Consider the following 19724-nt stretch of genomic DNA (forward strand, 5'->3'; position numbering starts at 1 on the left):
CATTCTCCTTTCTGCTCAGTTCTGTTCTTCATGAAATCATGAGGGAAATATCTGGTTCTTTAGCAGCTAAATGCTGTTTGGTTTGTTGTTTGGTGTTGAACAGATAGTGTACAGTGGGCTTGTAGGGCTAATTTTTTCTCTTACTGGAAACAGCTGCTGCTGGAAAACAGATTAATGAAAGAAATGAGAATGGACCAAAACATTAAAGCTGCAAGCTGTGAAATCAGTTAATGATTTACAACATGCTAGCAGAGTCCAATAATGATTCCCAGTGAGACAATCACCTTCCATCATCTGTAACTAAACATATGATGTATTGTTATTATATATGAAACCAGAGCAATATATTGTTGTTGTTTTTTAACCATGAAAATTTGTTACAAAATTATTCCTCAAAATATCCAGATGGATTAGATGATAAATCTGTGTTTGCATATCTCACATGTGTGTATGCAAATTCTGCTGCTGTTGTAAACCTCATTGAATACAATTACATATGCAATATTCAGTCAATGTCATCTGTAGCTCCTGAACAGGTTTAGCAGTATACTGCTGCAGTGTGTACATCAGTATTGATCCGATATTGCAGTTTATTGTTTGGGAAACACAAAATGAGACACAGTGTATAAAGTGATTATAAACTGCACATTATTGACTAGCTGACTGTGTTTATATTGATTAAACTGTGCATTTTATTAAATGTGATATTATACTGAGAAAGTTTATGTTTTAAGAAAATATGAGGTGCTGCTGCAGTGGCACAGTTCCTTGCTCACAAAACTGAGTCTCTTTTTTTTCAAGCTCACATGAATTTGAATAAATATTTTCAAAACAGGACGTAGAAACTTGTTCATTATGGTTATCATGTTACCTGCTGATGATTTGTTCATCCAGAAGAACTTCCAAAAAGAGAGTACAAATGCTGGTCTCTTTCTTGCAGTCATACTGGACTTTGATCATCTACTCAATCAATATCATGTTGAGAATTAATATGCAGCAGTTGGCACACGATAAGCCCTGAGCTTCTCCACAGCAAGGCCGCTGAAACACTCCTGATCTCCCTCGGGTTCTCGGTAACGCTGGGTCCTGGTTAAACATTAATAATGCATAAGTCCCTCTGCCCTAGGCTCGCTATTGTCAAACTCGGGGAAACCAACCTACGTGTGTATGATTAGAAATCATCATAAAAGTGAAAAATATATAATAATATTTTTATTATATCAGTAAAACACTTACAGACGTGCTCATGACCTGCCGCATACAAAGTAAACTTGCACATCTGCTGTGTGTTTAATTTATGGCTGCATCAATGAATTTGGCCGTAAGGTTTTCATTGATTGATCTCAGAACAATGAATCTTATCTGTGCTGTAAAGTGAGGCAAGGTTATAACATTATTTTAAAGGGTGTTTCTCCACTAATATGCTGTCGATAAGTCTCAGTGGCTAAAATAATGGTCAACAGTATTAACTGTTTCACCAGTAAAAGAAAACATTACTGGTCTTACACGTGTAAAATCAATCACTTACCCTGTCTTGTGCTTCATTTAGTGAAGGAGAAAATCAAGCTTTTACTATAAATTATAAATATGAAGGTAGAGCTCATTTGTACACTCCCTGAAAACCACAAAGTGTAGAGTGCACACATACGCTTTCATACAGCTCAAACAAATGAGATAAAACATGTACCTACGTTGGTTGCTCCTCTGCTTTGATTCTTTACACCACAGTTGATTAACTCATGGGTGTGGCACCCACCTCCTCATTCAGGTTTAGGCACAAAAAAAAGCAATGTCAGCTACAAAGGGAAATTTTGCTCAAGTGCCTTATCTGTTGTGATATTTGAATCATTTCCTCCTGTCAGTGCAGTGCAGCATTACTTTAAGCTTGCAAGGGTCAAAGTACAAAGCACCCTCGGATGACTAAAATCAAATCTGGGGCAGCACAGCAACCTCCAGTATCACAGACTGCATATGAAACCCATGGGGATTTCAATTTTGGCTGCCAATATGTCGGGATATTTGGAACCAGAAGGACCTGCTGCATACAGGTCCTTCTGGTTCAGTTAATGCTTGTGTGGGTGTAATTTTAATGTTTTATTCTGTGTGTTGTATTAGTTTGGTTTCATATTTGCATGTTGTTGTTTTGTTGCATGCTTTTATTTTGAAAAGTTGTTACTTTCTACCCTCATCTTCCTAATCAAGGAAATTATTAACGCCTGCTCAGCCTCCCTGCTTAGAGGAGGGAAGGTCAGGACAGTTAAGGTCAGGCAACAAAAGAGTCATGGCGCAGGAATCCAGCAGAGCAACAGGAAGAAACAAGATGGAGTTTACAGTTGGATTTCAAGGAAGACGTGGTATTTTTCCATGAATTTGCTTGTGGAACTGCCTTGGAGCATTTGCAGCATGTACATACTATATGGACTGTTAACTTGGAGTGTTTTAGCTCTTGTTTTTTTTTTAAGTCCCTGAGCTTGATTTTAACTGTAAATAAATCAAATGTTCTGCTGCACTGAGTTTTTTGTACTGCTAGGCTACCATTCTGTATTTTTAGCTGCTCTCCACCCGATGGAAAAAGACCTCACCATGCCTTTTTACACTAGCAACACACTGCATCAATACAGATACCTACTGTACTGACTTTCACTCACCAAAGCTGGAGCATAGACTTCCAGGACTGGCTTTTTGTATAGCCCAACAGTAACCCAGGTAATTGGACTTAAAAGCCTCCAAAAAGCACCACCACCGATACCACCTGAAGGCTAGGTGGCACAAATTGCTGTGTTAGCACCCACGTGTCACTTCAAGTGACTTTTATATATGAATAATTTCAAGTCTGAACATGATTTAAATGTGTGAGTTATGAATTTTAAATTTTACAATCTGTACTGTTGCTGTAAGCCCAAATTTAGAAATTAGAGACCAAAACCGTTTTTGTATCAGGTATACATGTCAAGCTCTGCATTTTATTAGTGGCGCAAGCTTTAAGTTGGCCACTTAAGAAATGCCAATTTTTTGGCAGTTGAGATTTATGTTTTAGCCCCAAAGGCTGCTGATTATGCAGTATTTATGAGAGAACAAGACGACGACTGTTATTCCTGTTGCATATTTAGTCAATAATTGCTTTCTCAGTCTCGCCCTCAAGTGGACTCTGCGGGTGAGAAAATCATATCACCACCTCCCATGCCGGCATAAAATACTGAGGTAATATGTTGAAAGTGTGCTACCTTAAGCATATACCAATATATTGAAGCTCTTTAAAGCTACACATGAAGAAATATCAAGGGTTAAATAATCCAACGTCATATTTATTATTTACATTTTGTCTATTATTTTCAAGAACACCATGGCGATGTAAAACTATTTTAATAGCTGTGTTGAAGCCGCAGATCTTGGAAAACAACCTGGAGATTTTTTTTGTTTCAGCAATATTTTCAGCTGCCAGATTCTATCACTCCCACTCACTTAACCTCTTGGAGCCCTGATAAATATTTATGTTCCACAGCAATGCCAATATATCCAAAGAAGAAATATGGTTTCTGTGAGGAAATATTTGCACAGCTGGTATCTAAAGATTAAATCTTATTCTATTTTTGTTCTTAATTTGATACTGAGCTAATATCTGATGCTGCAGCTGCAGGAAAAAGCCACATCTATGAAATAAACTGTTCTGGTATTATTTCCATAAAATTAATGCAACTTTCATGCAATTTTGAAACCTTCTCTGCTCTTTGCTAACATTGATACTTTTACAGCCCTCTGATGAAGCACTTCTATTAAAAATACATCCCAAGTGTTAAAAATACATGCACTAAAAATCAACCAACTTTATGAAAGGTGTCATATTTGGGAAGTTGAGCTATGAATTACCCACAGTGAAAATGAAATTTGGACTTTCCTCATCATTTGTTTTAAAAATAACTTAATTGTGACTATTATTTTTTTTCCATGAATATTCTCAGGACAAGATGAGCAATGTCTGCTGGAAGGAGGAAAAGAAGAGCTATTTGCAGAGAAATGTGGTGCAAATAGTGCAAAATGCAAAAACAATGAGAGGCATGAGGTAGAAGGTGTTACATCTTTGCCAGTTTGCTTTACATACACCCCTTCATAGGCTTGACTGATGGAGATGCAGATGTGACAGAGGAGCAGCTGTTCTGTGCTCTCAGGTGTAATTAAGAAAAGGCTCGGTCACACAGAAAGACCCTCGAGGCCCAACAGAGCACAGAGGATTCAGCACGCCTCAGAGAGCAGCAAGATCCAGCAGTAGGCTTCCTTCAGCTTGTTACAGTGTGAGACTTTAAATGGATCAGCTTAATTGCAGAGGCATCTCTCAGACCATCTGTGTGTGTAGGAGGGCGTGTTTGAGCTGCTAGTGCAAGTCTGTCTCAGACCGTGCTGTCTGTGTGTTTGAGTTGAAGCAAACTGAGCCATCGCGGTGACAGAGCAGAACTAAAGTTAGAAAAATAATCAATGAAACCAGCCAGGAAATTGTGTTTAGAAAAGTTGTTACTCGGAGTGTGTTCACTTGGGCTCGTTCAACTTCTGCAGCACAACAAGACGTGTGACTTGACTCTCGATTTGAAGATTATCTAAAGTTTTCTCTGTCTTGTAAGCACACATGCGCGCACACACCAATGCAGCAATCAAAACCACAGCCGGTCAAAGTTAGCATGATCCCTCCACACTCCCAGGCCAGCTTTTTCTCTCCGATCAGGAACCCATGTTCAGTGGAATCAGCATGTCTGCTCAATGTTCCCTGGTGGCTGCCAGGCTGAGCTTGCTGAGGCCCGATCTGCTGTAATTTGCCAGGCCCATTACTCCCACAAATGTGATGGCTGCGAGCCCTGTGAGTGTGAAACAGTTGGTGGGATAAAGAGAGAGAGAGAGAGAGAGAGAGAGCAAGGTACCTCGCTATTGCTGCTGTCTAGCCACAGTGTCTGAGAGCGTGCAATGCTTTGTGCTAATGGCACCAATTATGCACCAGAGAGCACTGCTGATGGGCTGGTTTTACAGCAAAAGCGCTAGAGGGAAAATGGTTGCATAGGGGGGCCTTTGGTTCCAAAAACAGAGGGGGGGGGGGATGTTACAGACCCGACTGAGATGAGCCACCTGGGGCTTATCTTTCCTAATAGCGGTCTGCTCACCACCCAGACATGTGGAGGTGTCTGGTTGGATTGCAGCCATGCAGGAATTTATGTATGTTGTTTCAGAGGAGCAATTCGAGCAAGACTACGACCAATCAAATGCTCTCAATAAAACTTACTCCCCTCTGGACGTCTCAAAGGCTTTTTGTAGATTTGATTTGAAGTCTATACCCTAGAAACCAGTGGGCGTGATGCTGATGCTATGATACTCACTCTCTGTCAGACTGTAAAATTTCTGTGTGATCAAAGTGTTTTAGAGAGAGAAAAAGCCCCACAATAATGATTCTGGTTTTCATCCCATGGAGTAATTGCAGTCATTGTGTGATGTTTACAAGCAAAATTTTATTTATCTACATTTTTATGCAACACAAAAGAAAACATCTCGTCTTTCATTGCAAACAACAGCTATCAACTGGTTAGGCCTGAAATCTCATTTAATTGCCTCCTCTGGCATGTGAGAAGCACAAGAGTTGTGTGTGTGAGACTCTTGACTGGTGGCAGAAAAAGAAACTCTTAATTTCACTGAATGCTGCTGAGATACCTGCATCCACACAGAAGATAATTAAAAGTCCTTGCTAGGAAGCAGAATATTTTTTTGCACAGGGTTCAACAACAAAACAGCACAGATGACTTGCTCAGTCATGTGCAGATACTGTTAGATTAAAGCTGATATAAAAAAGTGAGAGCACGCTAGACAGGCAAGTAAAAATGAGACCATCCATAATCAAGAGATCTCTCGATCAAAAATAATCACGCAGACGCGTATTGTGAAGTCAGAGCCAGCACAGCCACACCTTTGATGCACAGATGGTGTGTGTAAACTTTCTCATTCCACCTCCTGCTCTTTCTCTCCTCCTATCTGCTGTTATCTGTCTCTCTGCTTTTCTCATCCCTCTTGTCCCACATTCTTCTTTCCTCTCATCATCATGTGTGTCACTCAGCTGATTTCTCTTGCTCTGCCTGCTGTGAAGCACCTCAGCATGCGTCCCATCCCACCTGAATTTAATAAATGAAGGCTTGCAAAATTGCCAAACAGGATGGGAACACTGTAGATGCACAAATGTGAGCGAAAGGTGTTTGGTTTATAAAAAAAAAGCTCCTTCTGTAATGTTGGAGTCTTCATAGAAAGCAGCCAGTGATGGATTTGTCTACTGGCAAGACAAATTTATGCCACATGATCCTTGTCTTTGTAAATGGCTCACTGAGCAGGACAGTGGAGAGACAAGTGTGGCATGCCAGGTCAGGAATTCTGCAAGCTTCAGAATAATAAGCAATCAAACTAGTTGAGACTCCAAGTCTGATTGGGGTCAGCATTGTTGAATTCAATTGTGACCTCTCATTAACAGTCAAGTAATATTACACAAAAAAAACCCTCCCTATTGGTTGAAAAAAATTACAAATAAACATCCCAGCTGACTAAAGCTGTGCTTTCTCAGTATCTGAAGTTAAACAAAATAAATCCCAGTCAGTTTAAATGTAGAGTTTTCATAATTTTGTAAATATGCTTATTTGTTTTTGGGCAAACAGTCTGATGAAATGACTGATAGCATTATTGTGTCTGTCAGTTAAATGTAAGGCTTAAAGCCATTTAACTTAGCTTCACATAAATACTGGTGATAAAACTGATAAACAACCAAAACACACAGTCTCTAAACTTTATCCATTGGCACATGATAATTACTTTCTTTTGTTGGGCACAAACCCAAAATTATTACTACAAAAATGACTGTGTTTACACTTTTTTTTAAACACGTCGAACAATATAGTAATGAGATAATACATTATGTGAAAAATATTGTAAAAAGAGGTCTTGGGTGGCTTCTCCTTCTCCTCAAAACTGGTTACTCTAGTGAGTCATCAGAGGAAATGACAGCAAAGTATCCTGTAACGTATGAAAATGTCGAGCTGACACCAAGGCTTCAGTTACATATGAGAGTCTCTGGTTACCTTTATTTCCAATGGAATCAGCAGGTTTACACAGGCCGTCTGTGATTTAATCTGGATAAAACTTTTTATCTGTTTCAACTTCACACTCCATGAGTCAAAAATAAAGACGAGGAAGAGCGTAAAAAAAAACAGAGGAAGGCCGCACTGTATTTGTGGAACTTGAAAATGAATATGAAGAGCAGAATTCCCATTTTCTTTCCTGGTGTGTGAGGTCAATCAAATTCCAAAAATCCAAGACTTAATCCAAAGATGCATGTAGCCACTGCGATGTTGAATGAAAGCCAGCCTCAAGTGGCCATTTGAGGAACTGCAGCAACATAAAGGGAAAAATGCTTTTTGGGCCAGTACACATCATGTTGTGATCAACATGGAGGTTGCAGTGATGCAGACTGATGCTGACTCAACATATGACAAACCCAGCTCTCATAAATACTTACATTTCATATTAAAGACATATTTTTAAATCTGGGTTTAGTTGAGCGGTTACATGAAGGCAAGGGCTCACAAACAGTGCCCGTCTGTTAAGGCAAGGAGCCACTACAGAATGGATTTGGATGACTAGAGTAAAATATGAAGTGAAACTAAGTTGAAGGTCTATAATTTAGTAAGAGGACTTTTAGTTTTAGTAAAGTCAAATTAATTTTGAATTTATTTTCGTGACTCTTGATCAATAAAAATTGCGAGCTGTGAGAAGTGGGGCATGAACTTTTTTCTGAATTAGTGTGCCAGAAAACAAATAATTATCTTCGGAGAAATGTCAAACTTAAATGAAATGTGTACTTGCATGGTGCTGTTGTTGTATTACTTTCCAAGTGGCAATAACTTGTTGCAAAGTCCTTAGATGTGGCAAGGGTGATATTAGAGAAATTCTGCTGGTGTGCCCCATGGTGGTTGTTTACTGAAATAAATTTAGCTGTCTCTGCTAGCATGGCAGTTGGTAAAATGAAATTTCTTTTCATCTGCTTATTGCAAATACAACAATGGAGACCTGGACTGAAGGAATGTTTTTTCAGGCTCTCAGCTGAGTTGGAGTGCACAGGAATACCAGCTCTTCTCCAGAGGCAGACTTGGTAAGACCTGGGTTTACTTGTGACAGTCTGACTGACAGTTAATCTGATTGATGGATTGTGCCTTGAACAGATGTTGCTAAGCAAACCCAGACATATAAAAACACTCAGTGAGCTAAGGAGACAGGGTTACTCCTAACAGTGGAGAGAATTCAACTTTCCAAACACTTTATGATAAAATACTGTTGTCACGTTAAAGATCACATCTTGAGGTAAATCACAGAGATACAGAGAAGAACGAGTGCAGTTTGGTGAAACATTAGTTAAGAGCCTGACTGTTCTGGAAAAGAAATTGAAAAGCACAATGAATCTTTAATGCAAGTATGTGCATATCTGTTCTTTTTGCATGTAGTGAGGAACAAGTGTGGGCATAGCTAAACGGGGAGGCCTGTGGAGGATTCAGCCTTCAAACATGGAATATTCAACTTTTTCTTATTGTCTGTATCAAACCTCGCCAAGAACGTGCGGGGGCGTTAGGCTGTTTAGAGCCGGGGAATCAATGCTGTAGGCAGGCAGAGGGGAGGGATCGGTGCTTAGAGGAGCGGAGAATGGGCCACACTTGTATCACTCACAAGGTGTTCTTGGCAGTTTGCTGCCCTCTGTGCAGTAAAGCCTTCAACTTGTAATGTTCCTCAACCCTGTAACACCACAAAAAGGTTGCTCCATATCTGTGTGGGCAGATTTCCATCCCCTCCAGTATCCATTTCTGAGATTATTTCTGCCTGCCTTTGCTTTGGTGTTGCACTGCCTCGAAAGATTTTTCTGGATGAAGGCAGAAAAAGCTGGAATAACTAAAAGGATGTTTAGGGCTTCTGATGAATTGACAGCTCGTTCGATAGCAGACACTATAGGAAAACAGATAAGGACTACAGCAGAAAAAATACATTACTCAGTTAATCTGTGTTTATCTCCATAAAGACACAATTCAACCAGCATAAGATAAACCACTGAGATAAATCAGACTGCAAACAGAATCCACCCACATTCCCAAGAGTAATGAAGTTGTCACTGGCAAAATCTGACCCTAAAGCAACGCTCCAGGGACAATGATATGGTGCCCACATCTCCACACAAGGAGGCTGGCAGCCTGGAGAGGGGACACATGCGATGATAGCAGTCATCCTCACTGGAATGGGGGAAAATAGAGGTCATTGTGTCACTCATCCAATGGGAGGCGTGTGTGTGTGTGTGTGTGTGTGTGTGTGTGTGTGTGTGGTGCTCCAGTTGAGCATATAGTGAGAATCCCTGCAGAGATGGTGACAGCAAAGGAGGAATGACACTGGCGAGATGCTGAAGTGATTGTTGATGCATGGCTGGAGCCGTTGAAGCCGCCTCCATAAAAATGGGAAATATCTGCTCCTCGTTTACCTGCAAACAAGTTGAATTACAGATGGAAGGTGGAGTTTTAGTTAGAGTGCATCTCATATTCAGATTAGGCTACTCCCTCTTAAGATCGTATATATTTCCAAGACGTAATGAAACGTGCCCTACGGCTTCAAAGCGTAATGCACGGTAAGGCAATCGTGCATCCAATCTAGAGACCCGGTTCCAGTACTCTGTGTGGTCTCTTGATGGGTGAGAAATACCTCTTCGCTCATCTACTCGCCGCTCTCCATCCATAGCGCATCTCCAGCTCTGAAGCCACTTTGGATGTGGACACCAGCGGCAGCGCTCGATCCCTCCGCTTCACACACTCACACAAACACACTTTTAGCGATGCAGCGTACCAAACAGGACCGGCCGGAGAATTCCTATCTGATCAGGTGCATTGATGGTAAGACATTTATTTCATTCTTCTTCTTCTTCTTCTTTTTTCATTTTGCGCTAAGAGAGCCGTGATCGAAGTGTGTCACTGTCGAGATAATCACTAAATATTTTAAAGATGTGTTCTTAAAACAACTGAAACTGTCTCTTGAGCTATTCTACTGTGAGTTTAAAGTGACACCGTCTTACTTTATCGGCTGCTGTTTTTACTATGCCGTAAATCTCCAAAGGAAATCTTGTTTTTGTAGCAAACGCGTAGAAAAACTAACGGAAGTATTTATTTTAGGTGCTGTTTATGATAGTAATCATTTTCAGATGCCAAATTGCGCTTTTCGTCAATGCTACTCCTACTTAAACTGGCAGTACAGTAGCACAAATTGAATGTTACTACTCTTTACCGATATGTTTTAGTGTTTCGGTAAACTTAACATTTTTTTTTTCATTTGATTTTGCACTTTAACACATTCCCTCTGTCTGTTTCTGTCTGTTTCCACTGTTTGAAAAGGAATCAAACACTGAGAAAACCTTTAGTCGGAACCTTATAAGTAAATATTATATTCACTGTGGACAAGATCAGATGAAGCGCTGACCTTTTTCTTTTTTCCCTTTTGCGCCTCTCAGTACCTTTTGTTTTCCCTTTTCTTTTAATGTTTTTGTGCTGGAGGAATCATGTAGGACAAGCTTCATCTTCACTCCCCCATCACAGGAGCCCCTCTGTAGCCCGGGGTCAGATGTATCTCCTTTGAGCGCTGCAGTGTTCTGCTCTGCTCTCCTGCCTGTGGATGTGTGAGTGCGCGCGTGTGTGCGTATGTGGTGTTGGTTTAGACAGAAACAGAGAAAGGAAAAATGCATAGATGCTAGGACTGGAGCGTTGAAACGCCTCCCGATGATGCTACTGTTGCTCAACTGTGTTTTCCAGAATTGATCGCCAGGCTTTGCCAATAAATAGCCTTTCCCTGAGGATCTTTGAACACACAGAGGGGCCTTAATAGAAAAATCTTTGGCACTGTCACATCCCTCAATCACCTCCATCCCAAATCCCTCAGTCCCACCCTCATCGCTAACTCCTAACCTCGTTTGTTGTCTTTGTTTTCCACAGAGGCAATTACCTTTCTTGCACCAAACACTTTTGCTGCTATGTTTTCTCAGCAGCAGCAATGCCTGCTTGCTGAATTTACAAGTCAAACCTGACAGAGTGTAATCTCTGGTCAGTCTTGTCCCTGTGGTTGTTGTTCCTTGTAAGGAATGTCATTGTACAAGAGGTACAAAAGCTGAGACCATCTGAAGCCTGCAGTCCCCTTCCAGCTGTTGACTGAACATCGATTATTCCGGGTGTGAGTGCCGACGCAGAAGGTGTTATAAGCCGGGGAGAACGGAGGACTTGCAAATCAAATTGCTTTAATCCATTGAAGCATCTGTCTTCATTCTCCAGAGGGAAGCTCGGTGTGCAGCAGAGGAGCTCTGAGCCATGATCATGACTGGAAAGGAAAACAAAACCTGTCGCTGAGGAATTATATGATGCGCCTTGGTCAGCCAACTGTGCAGTAAGGGTATGGATGGCAGGGCTGTCAAATTGACAGATTTTTTTTTAAATGTCAGAGATAGAAACAAGCTTGGTCAAAGTTTCTCATTATCTGCAGTCATTCATACAATCGTTCTATGTCTCTATCTCTCCTTTCCTTCCACAAACACAGAAGCGACTTTAAAGTAGCCCTAAAACAAAGAGCATGACGTCCTTGTTCCTGTTATCCTGTCTGCAACTATCAGTCTAAGAAACAAACTTTCTCCCCCGATGTGTTCATTCTGCATCGCTGTTTTTAGCTGTATTCAAACAGAATGGCTCATGATGTCAGCTCGATTTCTTTTCCCCTCACCCACAGAGTAAATGTCTTTGGTTTGGCGCTGTTTGTGATTAATGGAACATCAAAAGCTCAGTGTGATACATTCCTGAGGATATGAGTCTGCCAGGGACACATAAACATCATTAATGAACAAGAGGCAGACTGGAGAGAGATGGAGTGACAGAGAGAGGGGTGAGGAAGCAAACAGGAAGGTGATATTTATTTTTGTCAGTTCGGTGATATATATTTACCTGTGATTTTGATTATGATTGCCTTCGCGCAGCCACTTTGAGTGATGGAGAGACAGTTTGTACCCAGGGATCTCGAGCGATTACCTACCATCAGCTTGGTGTATAGGGACGGATGGATGGCAGCTTTTTTTTTTTCATGAATACATTTGGAAAATCACATCTACCTTTGCTCTTTCATGCCCAGTGGCAAAGAACTCGGAAGTGTACAAAGGAAACTTCTACGCTCATCTGTATGAAGACAGCTATATTTATCTGGGTATGTAGCTCTACTGGGCTTAGACGCTTAATTACCCAGAAGGGAGGAAAGCAAAAATGAAATGCAATTATGCCACTGTGTGCACAGTATCCTGAATTGTGGAGCTTTTGTATATAGGGACATTACCGCTACCATTTCTCCATGACCTTTGCGCTCTTTCTCAGTGGCACAAATCTGTGGATCCTTATGGAAACATTTTATGCTCGGTAAATGGTAAATGGCCTGCATTTGTATAGCGCTTTTCTAGTCCATAGGACCCCAAAGCGCTTTACACTACATTCAGTCATTCACCCATTCACACACACATTCACACACACAGCTGGCTGCTGCCTCGCATTTACTGCACAGAGATGAAAGTGTTATCAGATTTAGAAAGGTTAAGCAATTTCTTTATTGACTAATACTACTGCAGCAGGAACTACTGTTGAAGGACAAAGGTTTGTATTCTTAACTAGCAGGAGAAAAGTTAATGACATGCACCCTTGAGCAAGATTCCCTGCTGCTCCAGCATGAACAGCGCAGAAGGTCATCAGTGGAAACCCATAGGCACAAGTGTGTCAAAGCTGCACATGTATGTAGCTTTGAAATTAAATACTATTGTGTGTGTGTGCGTGTGTGTGTGTGTGTGTGTGTGTGTGTGTGTGTGTCTGTGTCTGTGCCTCTGTGGCTTTCCAGCATTGTCAGTGGAAAGGATGTAGAGTCAGAGGAGGAGGCAGGATGGAGTGCTCCTGGAAGACGGTGCTGCTTCTTGTATGTGCGTCTCTGGGGGTCCAGTACACAGCCATCCGGACCCTGAGGGACTCGCTGTCAGGACCTTGTCAGGGAGCTTACCGCTGCCAGAGCAGACATCTCAGAGGTACTGCCCGATGGCCAATTTACACTGCCCCACATACCACACTAAAGTCTGCACATCTGTTGGCATACGTATAGGTTTATTATTATATTGAATGCAAATCTAACATGAATAAACTAAAATGAGTATGAGACAAATGAGACAGTATTTGGCAGCACAGCAGCAGCAGGCATGCAGTGATGCACTCTCAGCGCTTGATTGGTGATATTATTTCTATTCCAGCATCGAGAATCAGGCTGCAACGCCACGGCTGTTAGTGACTTAAAAGAAAAAATACAGAGGATCATTAACTACGGGAATTCCCTGTAAGTGGAGAGGACAGAGAAATTAAATATGTGTGATTGGTTTTAGAATCCTCCTCCAATCCGTCTCCATTAATCCTCTCTCATAGCTCACATGTGTGTCGGTGACGAGCTCCTGTGTATAAAAGTAGCATCCTCTTTGCAATCAACTCCTAATCAGGAGTAATTACACATTAGCTATTTGTGCTATATTTAGAGATCCACCATTTCTCATCCCCCTGGTAACCACCAGCAAACAAGCAACTTACTCATGCATGTTTACCCACTAAATTATTTACACTTTATTGGCTTGATTCTGTATTTCTTCTAGACTAAAGACTGGCTGTAATTCATTTTTATGAGCTGAAATGATTCTTCTGAAATTAATGAAATAACTCTTTTTCACTAGAGCTTGAACAGGTAATAACATATTATGCAATGAGTTATTTAAAGCTGTTCACCTTGTTGCAAGAAAACATAATGAAAGTGACGTCAGTATTGCATAATACACATTAAAACAGTCAAGATTTATTTATTTTTTTCGCTTAAGACTCCCGGTGGAGAACCTCCTGTGATGACAGCTGGCTGCCCATGGCTTCACCTCGGAAGCACATCCTGCTGTTTGCCACTACACGCAGTGGTTCCTCATTTACCGGACAGCTCCTCAACCAGCATCCTGGGGTCTTCTATGTGTTTGAACCTTTGTACCACGTCCAGCAAGCCTTCACCAACTCCAGCAGCAGGTTGCGTCGCACCTTGGACCGCCGTGCCTTGCTGGGAGCTTACAGGGACCTTCTCCTCAATCTGTACACTTGTGAGCTTCACTTCATGGAGAATTACATCCGTCCCGAGCCTCAAGACCACATCACAAGCTCCTTTTTCCGCAGGAGCTCCAGTCATGCACTCTGTTCCCCTCCGGTGTGCTCTGATGGAGTAGTTGCAGCGGCCTCTGATCCACCCGACGAAACCTGGTGCCCTAAGAAGTGCGGGGCCCTGAACCTCACTTTAGCCTCTATGTCGTGTCTGTCGAGAGGGCATGTAGCTGTAAAGACCGTGCGGGTACCTGAGGTGGGGGATCTGCGCACTCTGACTGAAGATCCACGTCTGGACCTTAAGATCGTACACCTGGTGCGAGACCCCAGAGCCATTCTTGCTTCACGCATGATGGCGTTTTCTGATCAGTTTCGCGCTTGGAAAATATGGAATGCTACGGGGCGGCAGCCTCGTTACGTGGACCTTTCGCAGATCACCAGCACCTGTAAGGACATGGCGGCCTCTGTAGAAACAGGCCTGCAGAGACCTGCATGGCTGCGTGGACGCTACCTGCTGGTACGGTATGAGGACTTAGCATTCAACCCGAAGGACAAGGCCAGTGAAATCTACAAGTTTGCAGGGCTGGAGATGGAGGACAGGGTGAGGACGTGGATTGCAAAGAACACCAACAGTAACGCGTCGTCTCCATCTGAGTGGAACTACAGATACTCCACCACCAGAGACTCCAGAGTGACAGCTGAGAGCTGGCGGCTTCGACTCAGCTTTGACATTGTGAGAACGGTTCAGAATCTGTGTAATGACACTCTGGCTCTGCTGGGATACAAGCAGGTTCGCTCCGCGGCTGAACTCAAAAACTTGTCACAGAGTTTAGTGGAACACAGGACATTTCAACCAGTCACATAACAGATTCTGCTGCGGGTTTTAAGTTAAATCTTTATGCTCTTTATTTCTGCTCAGTTTAAATGAATGTAATTTATGTTAATTTTGAACAATGCCTAAAACAAATTATATTTATTGTAGTTTCACCTTTTGTTAAAGATATTAAAAGTGCCAAATCGCAAGTGTGTGTTGCTGAAAAATGTTAATTACCCAAAATAAAGTCCGTACTGTGTTGAATGCTTTTCTTAACTGTATAGCAAAGCTCTGAGGTCTAATGAGATAAAGTTTATGCTTGACTGGGAGGAGGGGTTAATGTTTTTGTAATTTTAATAGTTATAGGCAAAAAGACATGCCAGAGTCCAGGTGCCATTTCACAGTAAGTCACTCAAAACATGGCCCCAAATGAAAGACAAAAAAGAAAAGGAAAGAAATTACAGGGCTTAGCTTCCAAGTGTCTCTAATGCATTTTGGAAAAGGATTAAAATGTCACATATTGCAGGTAGAAAATCTTTTCTGGTGCAATCTCCTGCAGTGCACAGCAGCTCTGTTTTCACTATGTCAACAATAGGAGACTATTTCTTGTTTCTTCACTGTAAATACTTAAATACTGTAATAGCTGATTAAGTGGTGCAATGCAAGTATGAAAATATAATGTTCTGGATGTGTTGAGGCATTTTTGTCTGTGTTCCTTTACTGTTTGTATTTTTTAGACTTTTTCTAATAAATTATTCATATCATGAGTAATGCATATCTACCACATTGGCAAAATCTTCTTCCAGCCATATTTGTTTGATGTTATTTATTTATTTATTTATTTAATCCTGAGAGGAAAGACGATAAGTACCTGAGTTTTAGAGTTTCACACAGAGAATGGTGTAAATTTGTTGTGTTTTATCTTGTAATCCCTCTGTATCTGGCTTGTCTTTAAAACAAATTAGAATCGTGCTGATGTGTTTTCTAGTAACAGGTTTTTGAGTAAAACAAGTTTCATTTATCTTTGAACTTAATAAGACTAATACCAGCATCACTCAACTCTGTGTTCACTTAAAACTGTCCTTTGTGTCTAAACAGACAAAGGAATTGTACTCTCTTCAGACACCAGCCCATTTATTCCTATGTAGGACTGCTCTCTTGAGATAATGCTGGAGGTAGTTTTTGAGAACGAACTCATTGGATGAATCACAGACAAACTACTGTTTCTCTGTGATTTTCTTGCCTTTTAAATGCAAACACTGCATCTGCCTAAGGAGGTTGCAATTGTGGCTCGCTGGGAGCCGTGAGCTTTGATGCTCATGCTGCTGAAGATGGCCACTCCTCAGTGAAGGAAAGTATGCAATTTGACTGGAGTAGTCATGCTGCTCTGTGAGTACTATTAAATCTGAAGTGAAATTGTCCCTTAAATAATGTATTTTTAGACACCCTGTCCTCCCCGTCCTTCCTGTAGCTGCCCCGAAGCTGCTGACAACAGGGATATCTTAGCACAGTCCAAAGAATTGATCTACAGATCCAGCTGAGGAGAAACAGGATTTAAGATGCATGGAGAAAAGAGCAGCCGCCTTTCTTTGAACTTAATCTGCAAGGCTACACAAACTGGCCATAAAGCAAAGCTTTATGACACCCAGGGAAATGTGCTTCATCGGTTTTTCCATCCCCACTCTGACACACAAAGCTGCAAGTGGCCTGAGTCAGCCATCGGCTAATTACCCATTTCTTCTGCACTCAATACCGACAACCCCTTTCTGTCTCCTTAACAGTGCTGACAAATTCAGGTTTTATCTATACTGAGGAAAATATGAGGTGTGCACCGTTACTGGGAAATGCAAAATAGCAAACAGTTTATCTGTGTCACTGGTTTAAAATTACCCACAGGACCCTAACATATAAATAACACTAAACCAAAACAGTTAGACAGTGGCACAAAAAAGAGTAGAGAGCTATTCCAAGTTTTAAAAAGATCTTTGCCATATAGAATTCAAAATCAAACATTTTAGTAGCAAGTGTTGTATAAAAGTTTGTTTGAAGACAGAGAAAGATGTTAACATTTTTAAAGTGCTTTGAAGCTAAAACTTGTACAAAGGTATTTTCTTTGTGTTATATGCGGGGGAACAATAATATATTGGCATAAGGTCACAACAGCTTTTATATAGCCTAAATACTACATTACATTACAAAATCTTACATTCAGTTAACTTCAGAAGTTTAAATAACTTTGTTTGATAAAGTCTGTAAGTGTTGCATCATGTAACATTACAATAATGTAGTTGAGGCTCAAGCAGAGAGCGCTAAAAGGTCAGTGGTGCTCCACTCTGAAGAAAATGTCCCAGTTAAAAAAATTAGTAAACCAACATATTTATATAATTTCTTCATTAGTTCAATATTCCACATTCATCAATGTGAACACCTCAAAAATTTCAAATACAATAAAATTGTTTGTGCTGACATTTAATGTTAATTTATTACATTTAAATCAAACATCCACCTTTTATCAGTTCTTCAGTTATACTATGTTGGAGTTAATATAGATTTTTAAGAGACAAAAATATATTTGTGGGATCAGCAAACTAGAGTAATTAACAAAATCATTGATACATAGAAGGATCAGTCTTAATCGATCTATGTGGGACCCCACATTTGATGTATATTTCTCCCTTTCTTACATATAACTTCTAAACCAACTGAATGCTGTGCCTCAAACACAGCAATGTGTTTCAAAATCAATGGTATCAAATACCTTCAGTTAGTCGAGGAAGATTTCTATGCCACATTTATGACTATCAGTAGCATCATTGCTTTTTTCACAGAGATGAAGAGCTGCCATTATAATATATTGTGATGAAAGAAGAATGTTCAATGTAAGTATTACGCACGTTTTCCAGTACTTTGGAAATGCTTATATATGACACCTTCAGGAGGACTAATAGTTTTAGAAAAGTTTTCTAAAGAACTACATTAGGAAGTTAACAATAGTGCTAGTTTGATTAGCATGTTGCATCTGTAATTTACCATGACAGGACTAGATGACATTACATGTCAGGTAATCCACATTAGAGTCTATGTGGATTACTTTGCTTTTGAAACCAGCTCTTGTTTTTCATTCAAATAGTTTTTTTTTTTTTTTTTTGGGGGGGGGGGGGGGGATTAGTTAATTTTACAGTCTTTTCATGTTCCTCTCAGCCAGTGCAGAAGTGCCACAAGTTCACCTGGTTGGAAATTTCTGATCCACGCTGTCCCAGCTAGACATCCACAGCAGAGTTGCAGAGGTCAGAGTAGGTGCAAAAGATCAGAAACATTCATAGAATATATATATATGTATATATTTTAAAAAATACTCTCCAGCTGAGGTGTTTAAAGTAAAGCATATATTTTTATTCAGTAAATGGTTTGTGATGACATGCAGAGGTGGTATGCTGACTTCTGTCACACCCACAGTTCCTCGAAAAAACGCAGGGAAACTCCCCACCTTCTACTGTTTTTTTAGAAGCAGGCAAAAATATCCACACCAATGCTTGTAAGAGTACGCTGCTATTTCATCAGCTTGTGTGGAAAGGTTGAAATGTTAAAGAAGATGAGCAGTGGTGGCCCGTGTAATCTGCATGGTTGCAGCTAGCAAATCTTTTATTCCAGAGTGATAAAAAGAGAATAGTATGATAAATGAAATTTTCCTTGATGATGGAGGCTTGGTGGGGGAGCAAGCTCAAGCTGAGAGGTTTAAAGTCAAAGAAGAATCAGCCTTTGCCTGCTGTGCTCTCATCTACAATGTGAAGAGCAGCAAGGAAAAAAAGAGCTATCTGGCAGGGATTAATAAAAAAAAAAAACAACCCTCAATTATATGATATATTAATTAACTCGTAATAAACACAATTTTTCTTAATTATACACCTTGCTTCCAATCATAAAAATGTAAAAATCAACCGTTTTCCATGAACAAGCTTTGTCTACCATTAAAATTCAAGGCTTTGTTGCCTGGGTCACAAACCAGAAGGTGCTCAGACACAGTGTGAACCAGTTTCCAGCGCTGTTTTGATAAGCACCTACTTGACCTTCCAGTTCCTCTGTTGCATTAGTGTCAGTCGAATCCACTCTATCACATAAATCTCACCTCTGCTCTGTTCCATGGCTGTCTGTAATCACCTGCCTTAACAATTCACTGGTCATAATGACGTGTAGGAGCAAAGGAGGCTGTAAGACGTCCTTGGAGTCGATCCTCCAGCTGCAGGTGTGTCATACAGTTTCATTATTACGTGGCTGACACTTTATGGTCTTTATCTGGGTTAGCAGCCAGCAGGTCTCCAAATTATGTGCTTTCATGCTATCAGACTGTCATGTGACGGCATGCTTTGATCAACATCTGTGCCATTATGCACTCATATGCATGCATAAACATAAATGTACATACAGTGATGTTCAAAGCCTAATGTGTGTGAGGTAGCAGAGAGGTGACGAATGATTTCTGTTGTTCTGTTAACTCCACAAATTGCGCTCTGATCGGCAAACATTGATTCAAGAAAGGTCAGAAGCTGGTGATAGCAGAACACACAATATATTGGCATTCCTGTTAAAATGACTTCTAAAAAAGTGCTGCTGATGATTGGGGAAATATCATCAGGAAATGGGTATTTCTATTTTTTATTAGACTGACTACAACAGTACTTAAATATAGCTTTTCA

The 19724-nt window shown here is 40.6% G+C and overlaps 1 protein-coding gene across 3 annotated transcripts; it reads left to right on the forward strand.

Moving 5' to 3' along the window:
- The first annotated feature begins 9259 nt into the window (after nt 1-9259).
- On the forward strand, nt 9260-15805 carry LOC146382320 (carbohydrate sulfotransferase 1). Of its 3 annotated transcripts, XM_084932881.1 has the most exons (4): nt 9260-9932; nt 11355-12270; nt 12946-13126; nt 13955-15805. In XM_084932881.1, the coding sequence occupies exons 2-4, from the start codon at nt 12127-12129 to the stop codon at nt 15079-15081; spliced, it is 1452 nt and encodes a 483-aa protein (XP_084789007.1). In that variant the 5' UTR covers nt 9260-9932; nt 11355-12126; the 3' UTR covers nt 15082-15805. The 3 variants fall into 3 exon arrangements, with proteins under 3 accessions (XP_084789007.1, XP_084789008.1, XP_084789009.1); XM_084932882.1 differs by lacking the exon at nt 11355-12270 and having other exon boundaries at nt 9263-9932; XM_084932883.1 differs by lacking the exon at nt 9260-9932 and having other exon boundaries at nt 9942-11472.
- The last annotated feature ends 3919 nt before the right edge of the window (nt 15806-19724 follow it).

This window comes from Perissodus microlepis, chromosome 7 (assembly GCF_051167445.1).
Source record: "Perissodus microlepis isolate ML-2025 ecotype Zambia chromosome 7, ASM5116744v1, whole genome shotgun sequence".
Classification (NCBI taxonomy): domain Eukaryota; kingdom Metazoa; phylum Chordata; class Actinopteri; order Cichliformes; family Cichlidae; genus Perissodus; species Perissodus microlepis.

Bases quoted from the DNA above. Each gene is read 5' to 3' on its own strand.
- LOC146382320 (XM_084932881.1), top strand. From the start codon at position 12,127: ATGGATGGCAGCTTTTTTTTTTTCATGAATACATTTGGAAAATCACAT. The intron at 12,271-12,945 runs GTATGTAGCTCT...GTGGCTTTCCAG, and splicing joins AGACAGCTATATTTATCTGG to CATTGTCAGTGGAAAGGATG. The intron at 13,127-13,954 runs GTACTGCCCGAT...TTTTCGCTTAAG, and splicing joins CCAGAGCAGACATCTCAGAG to ACTCCCGGTGGAGAACCTCC.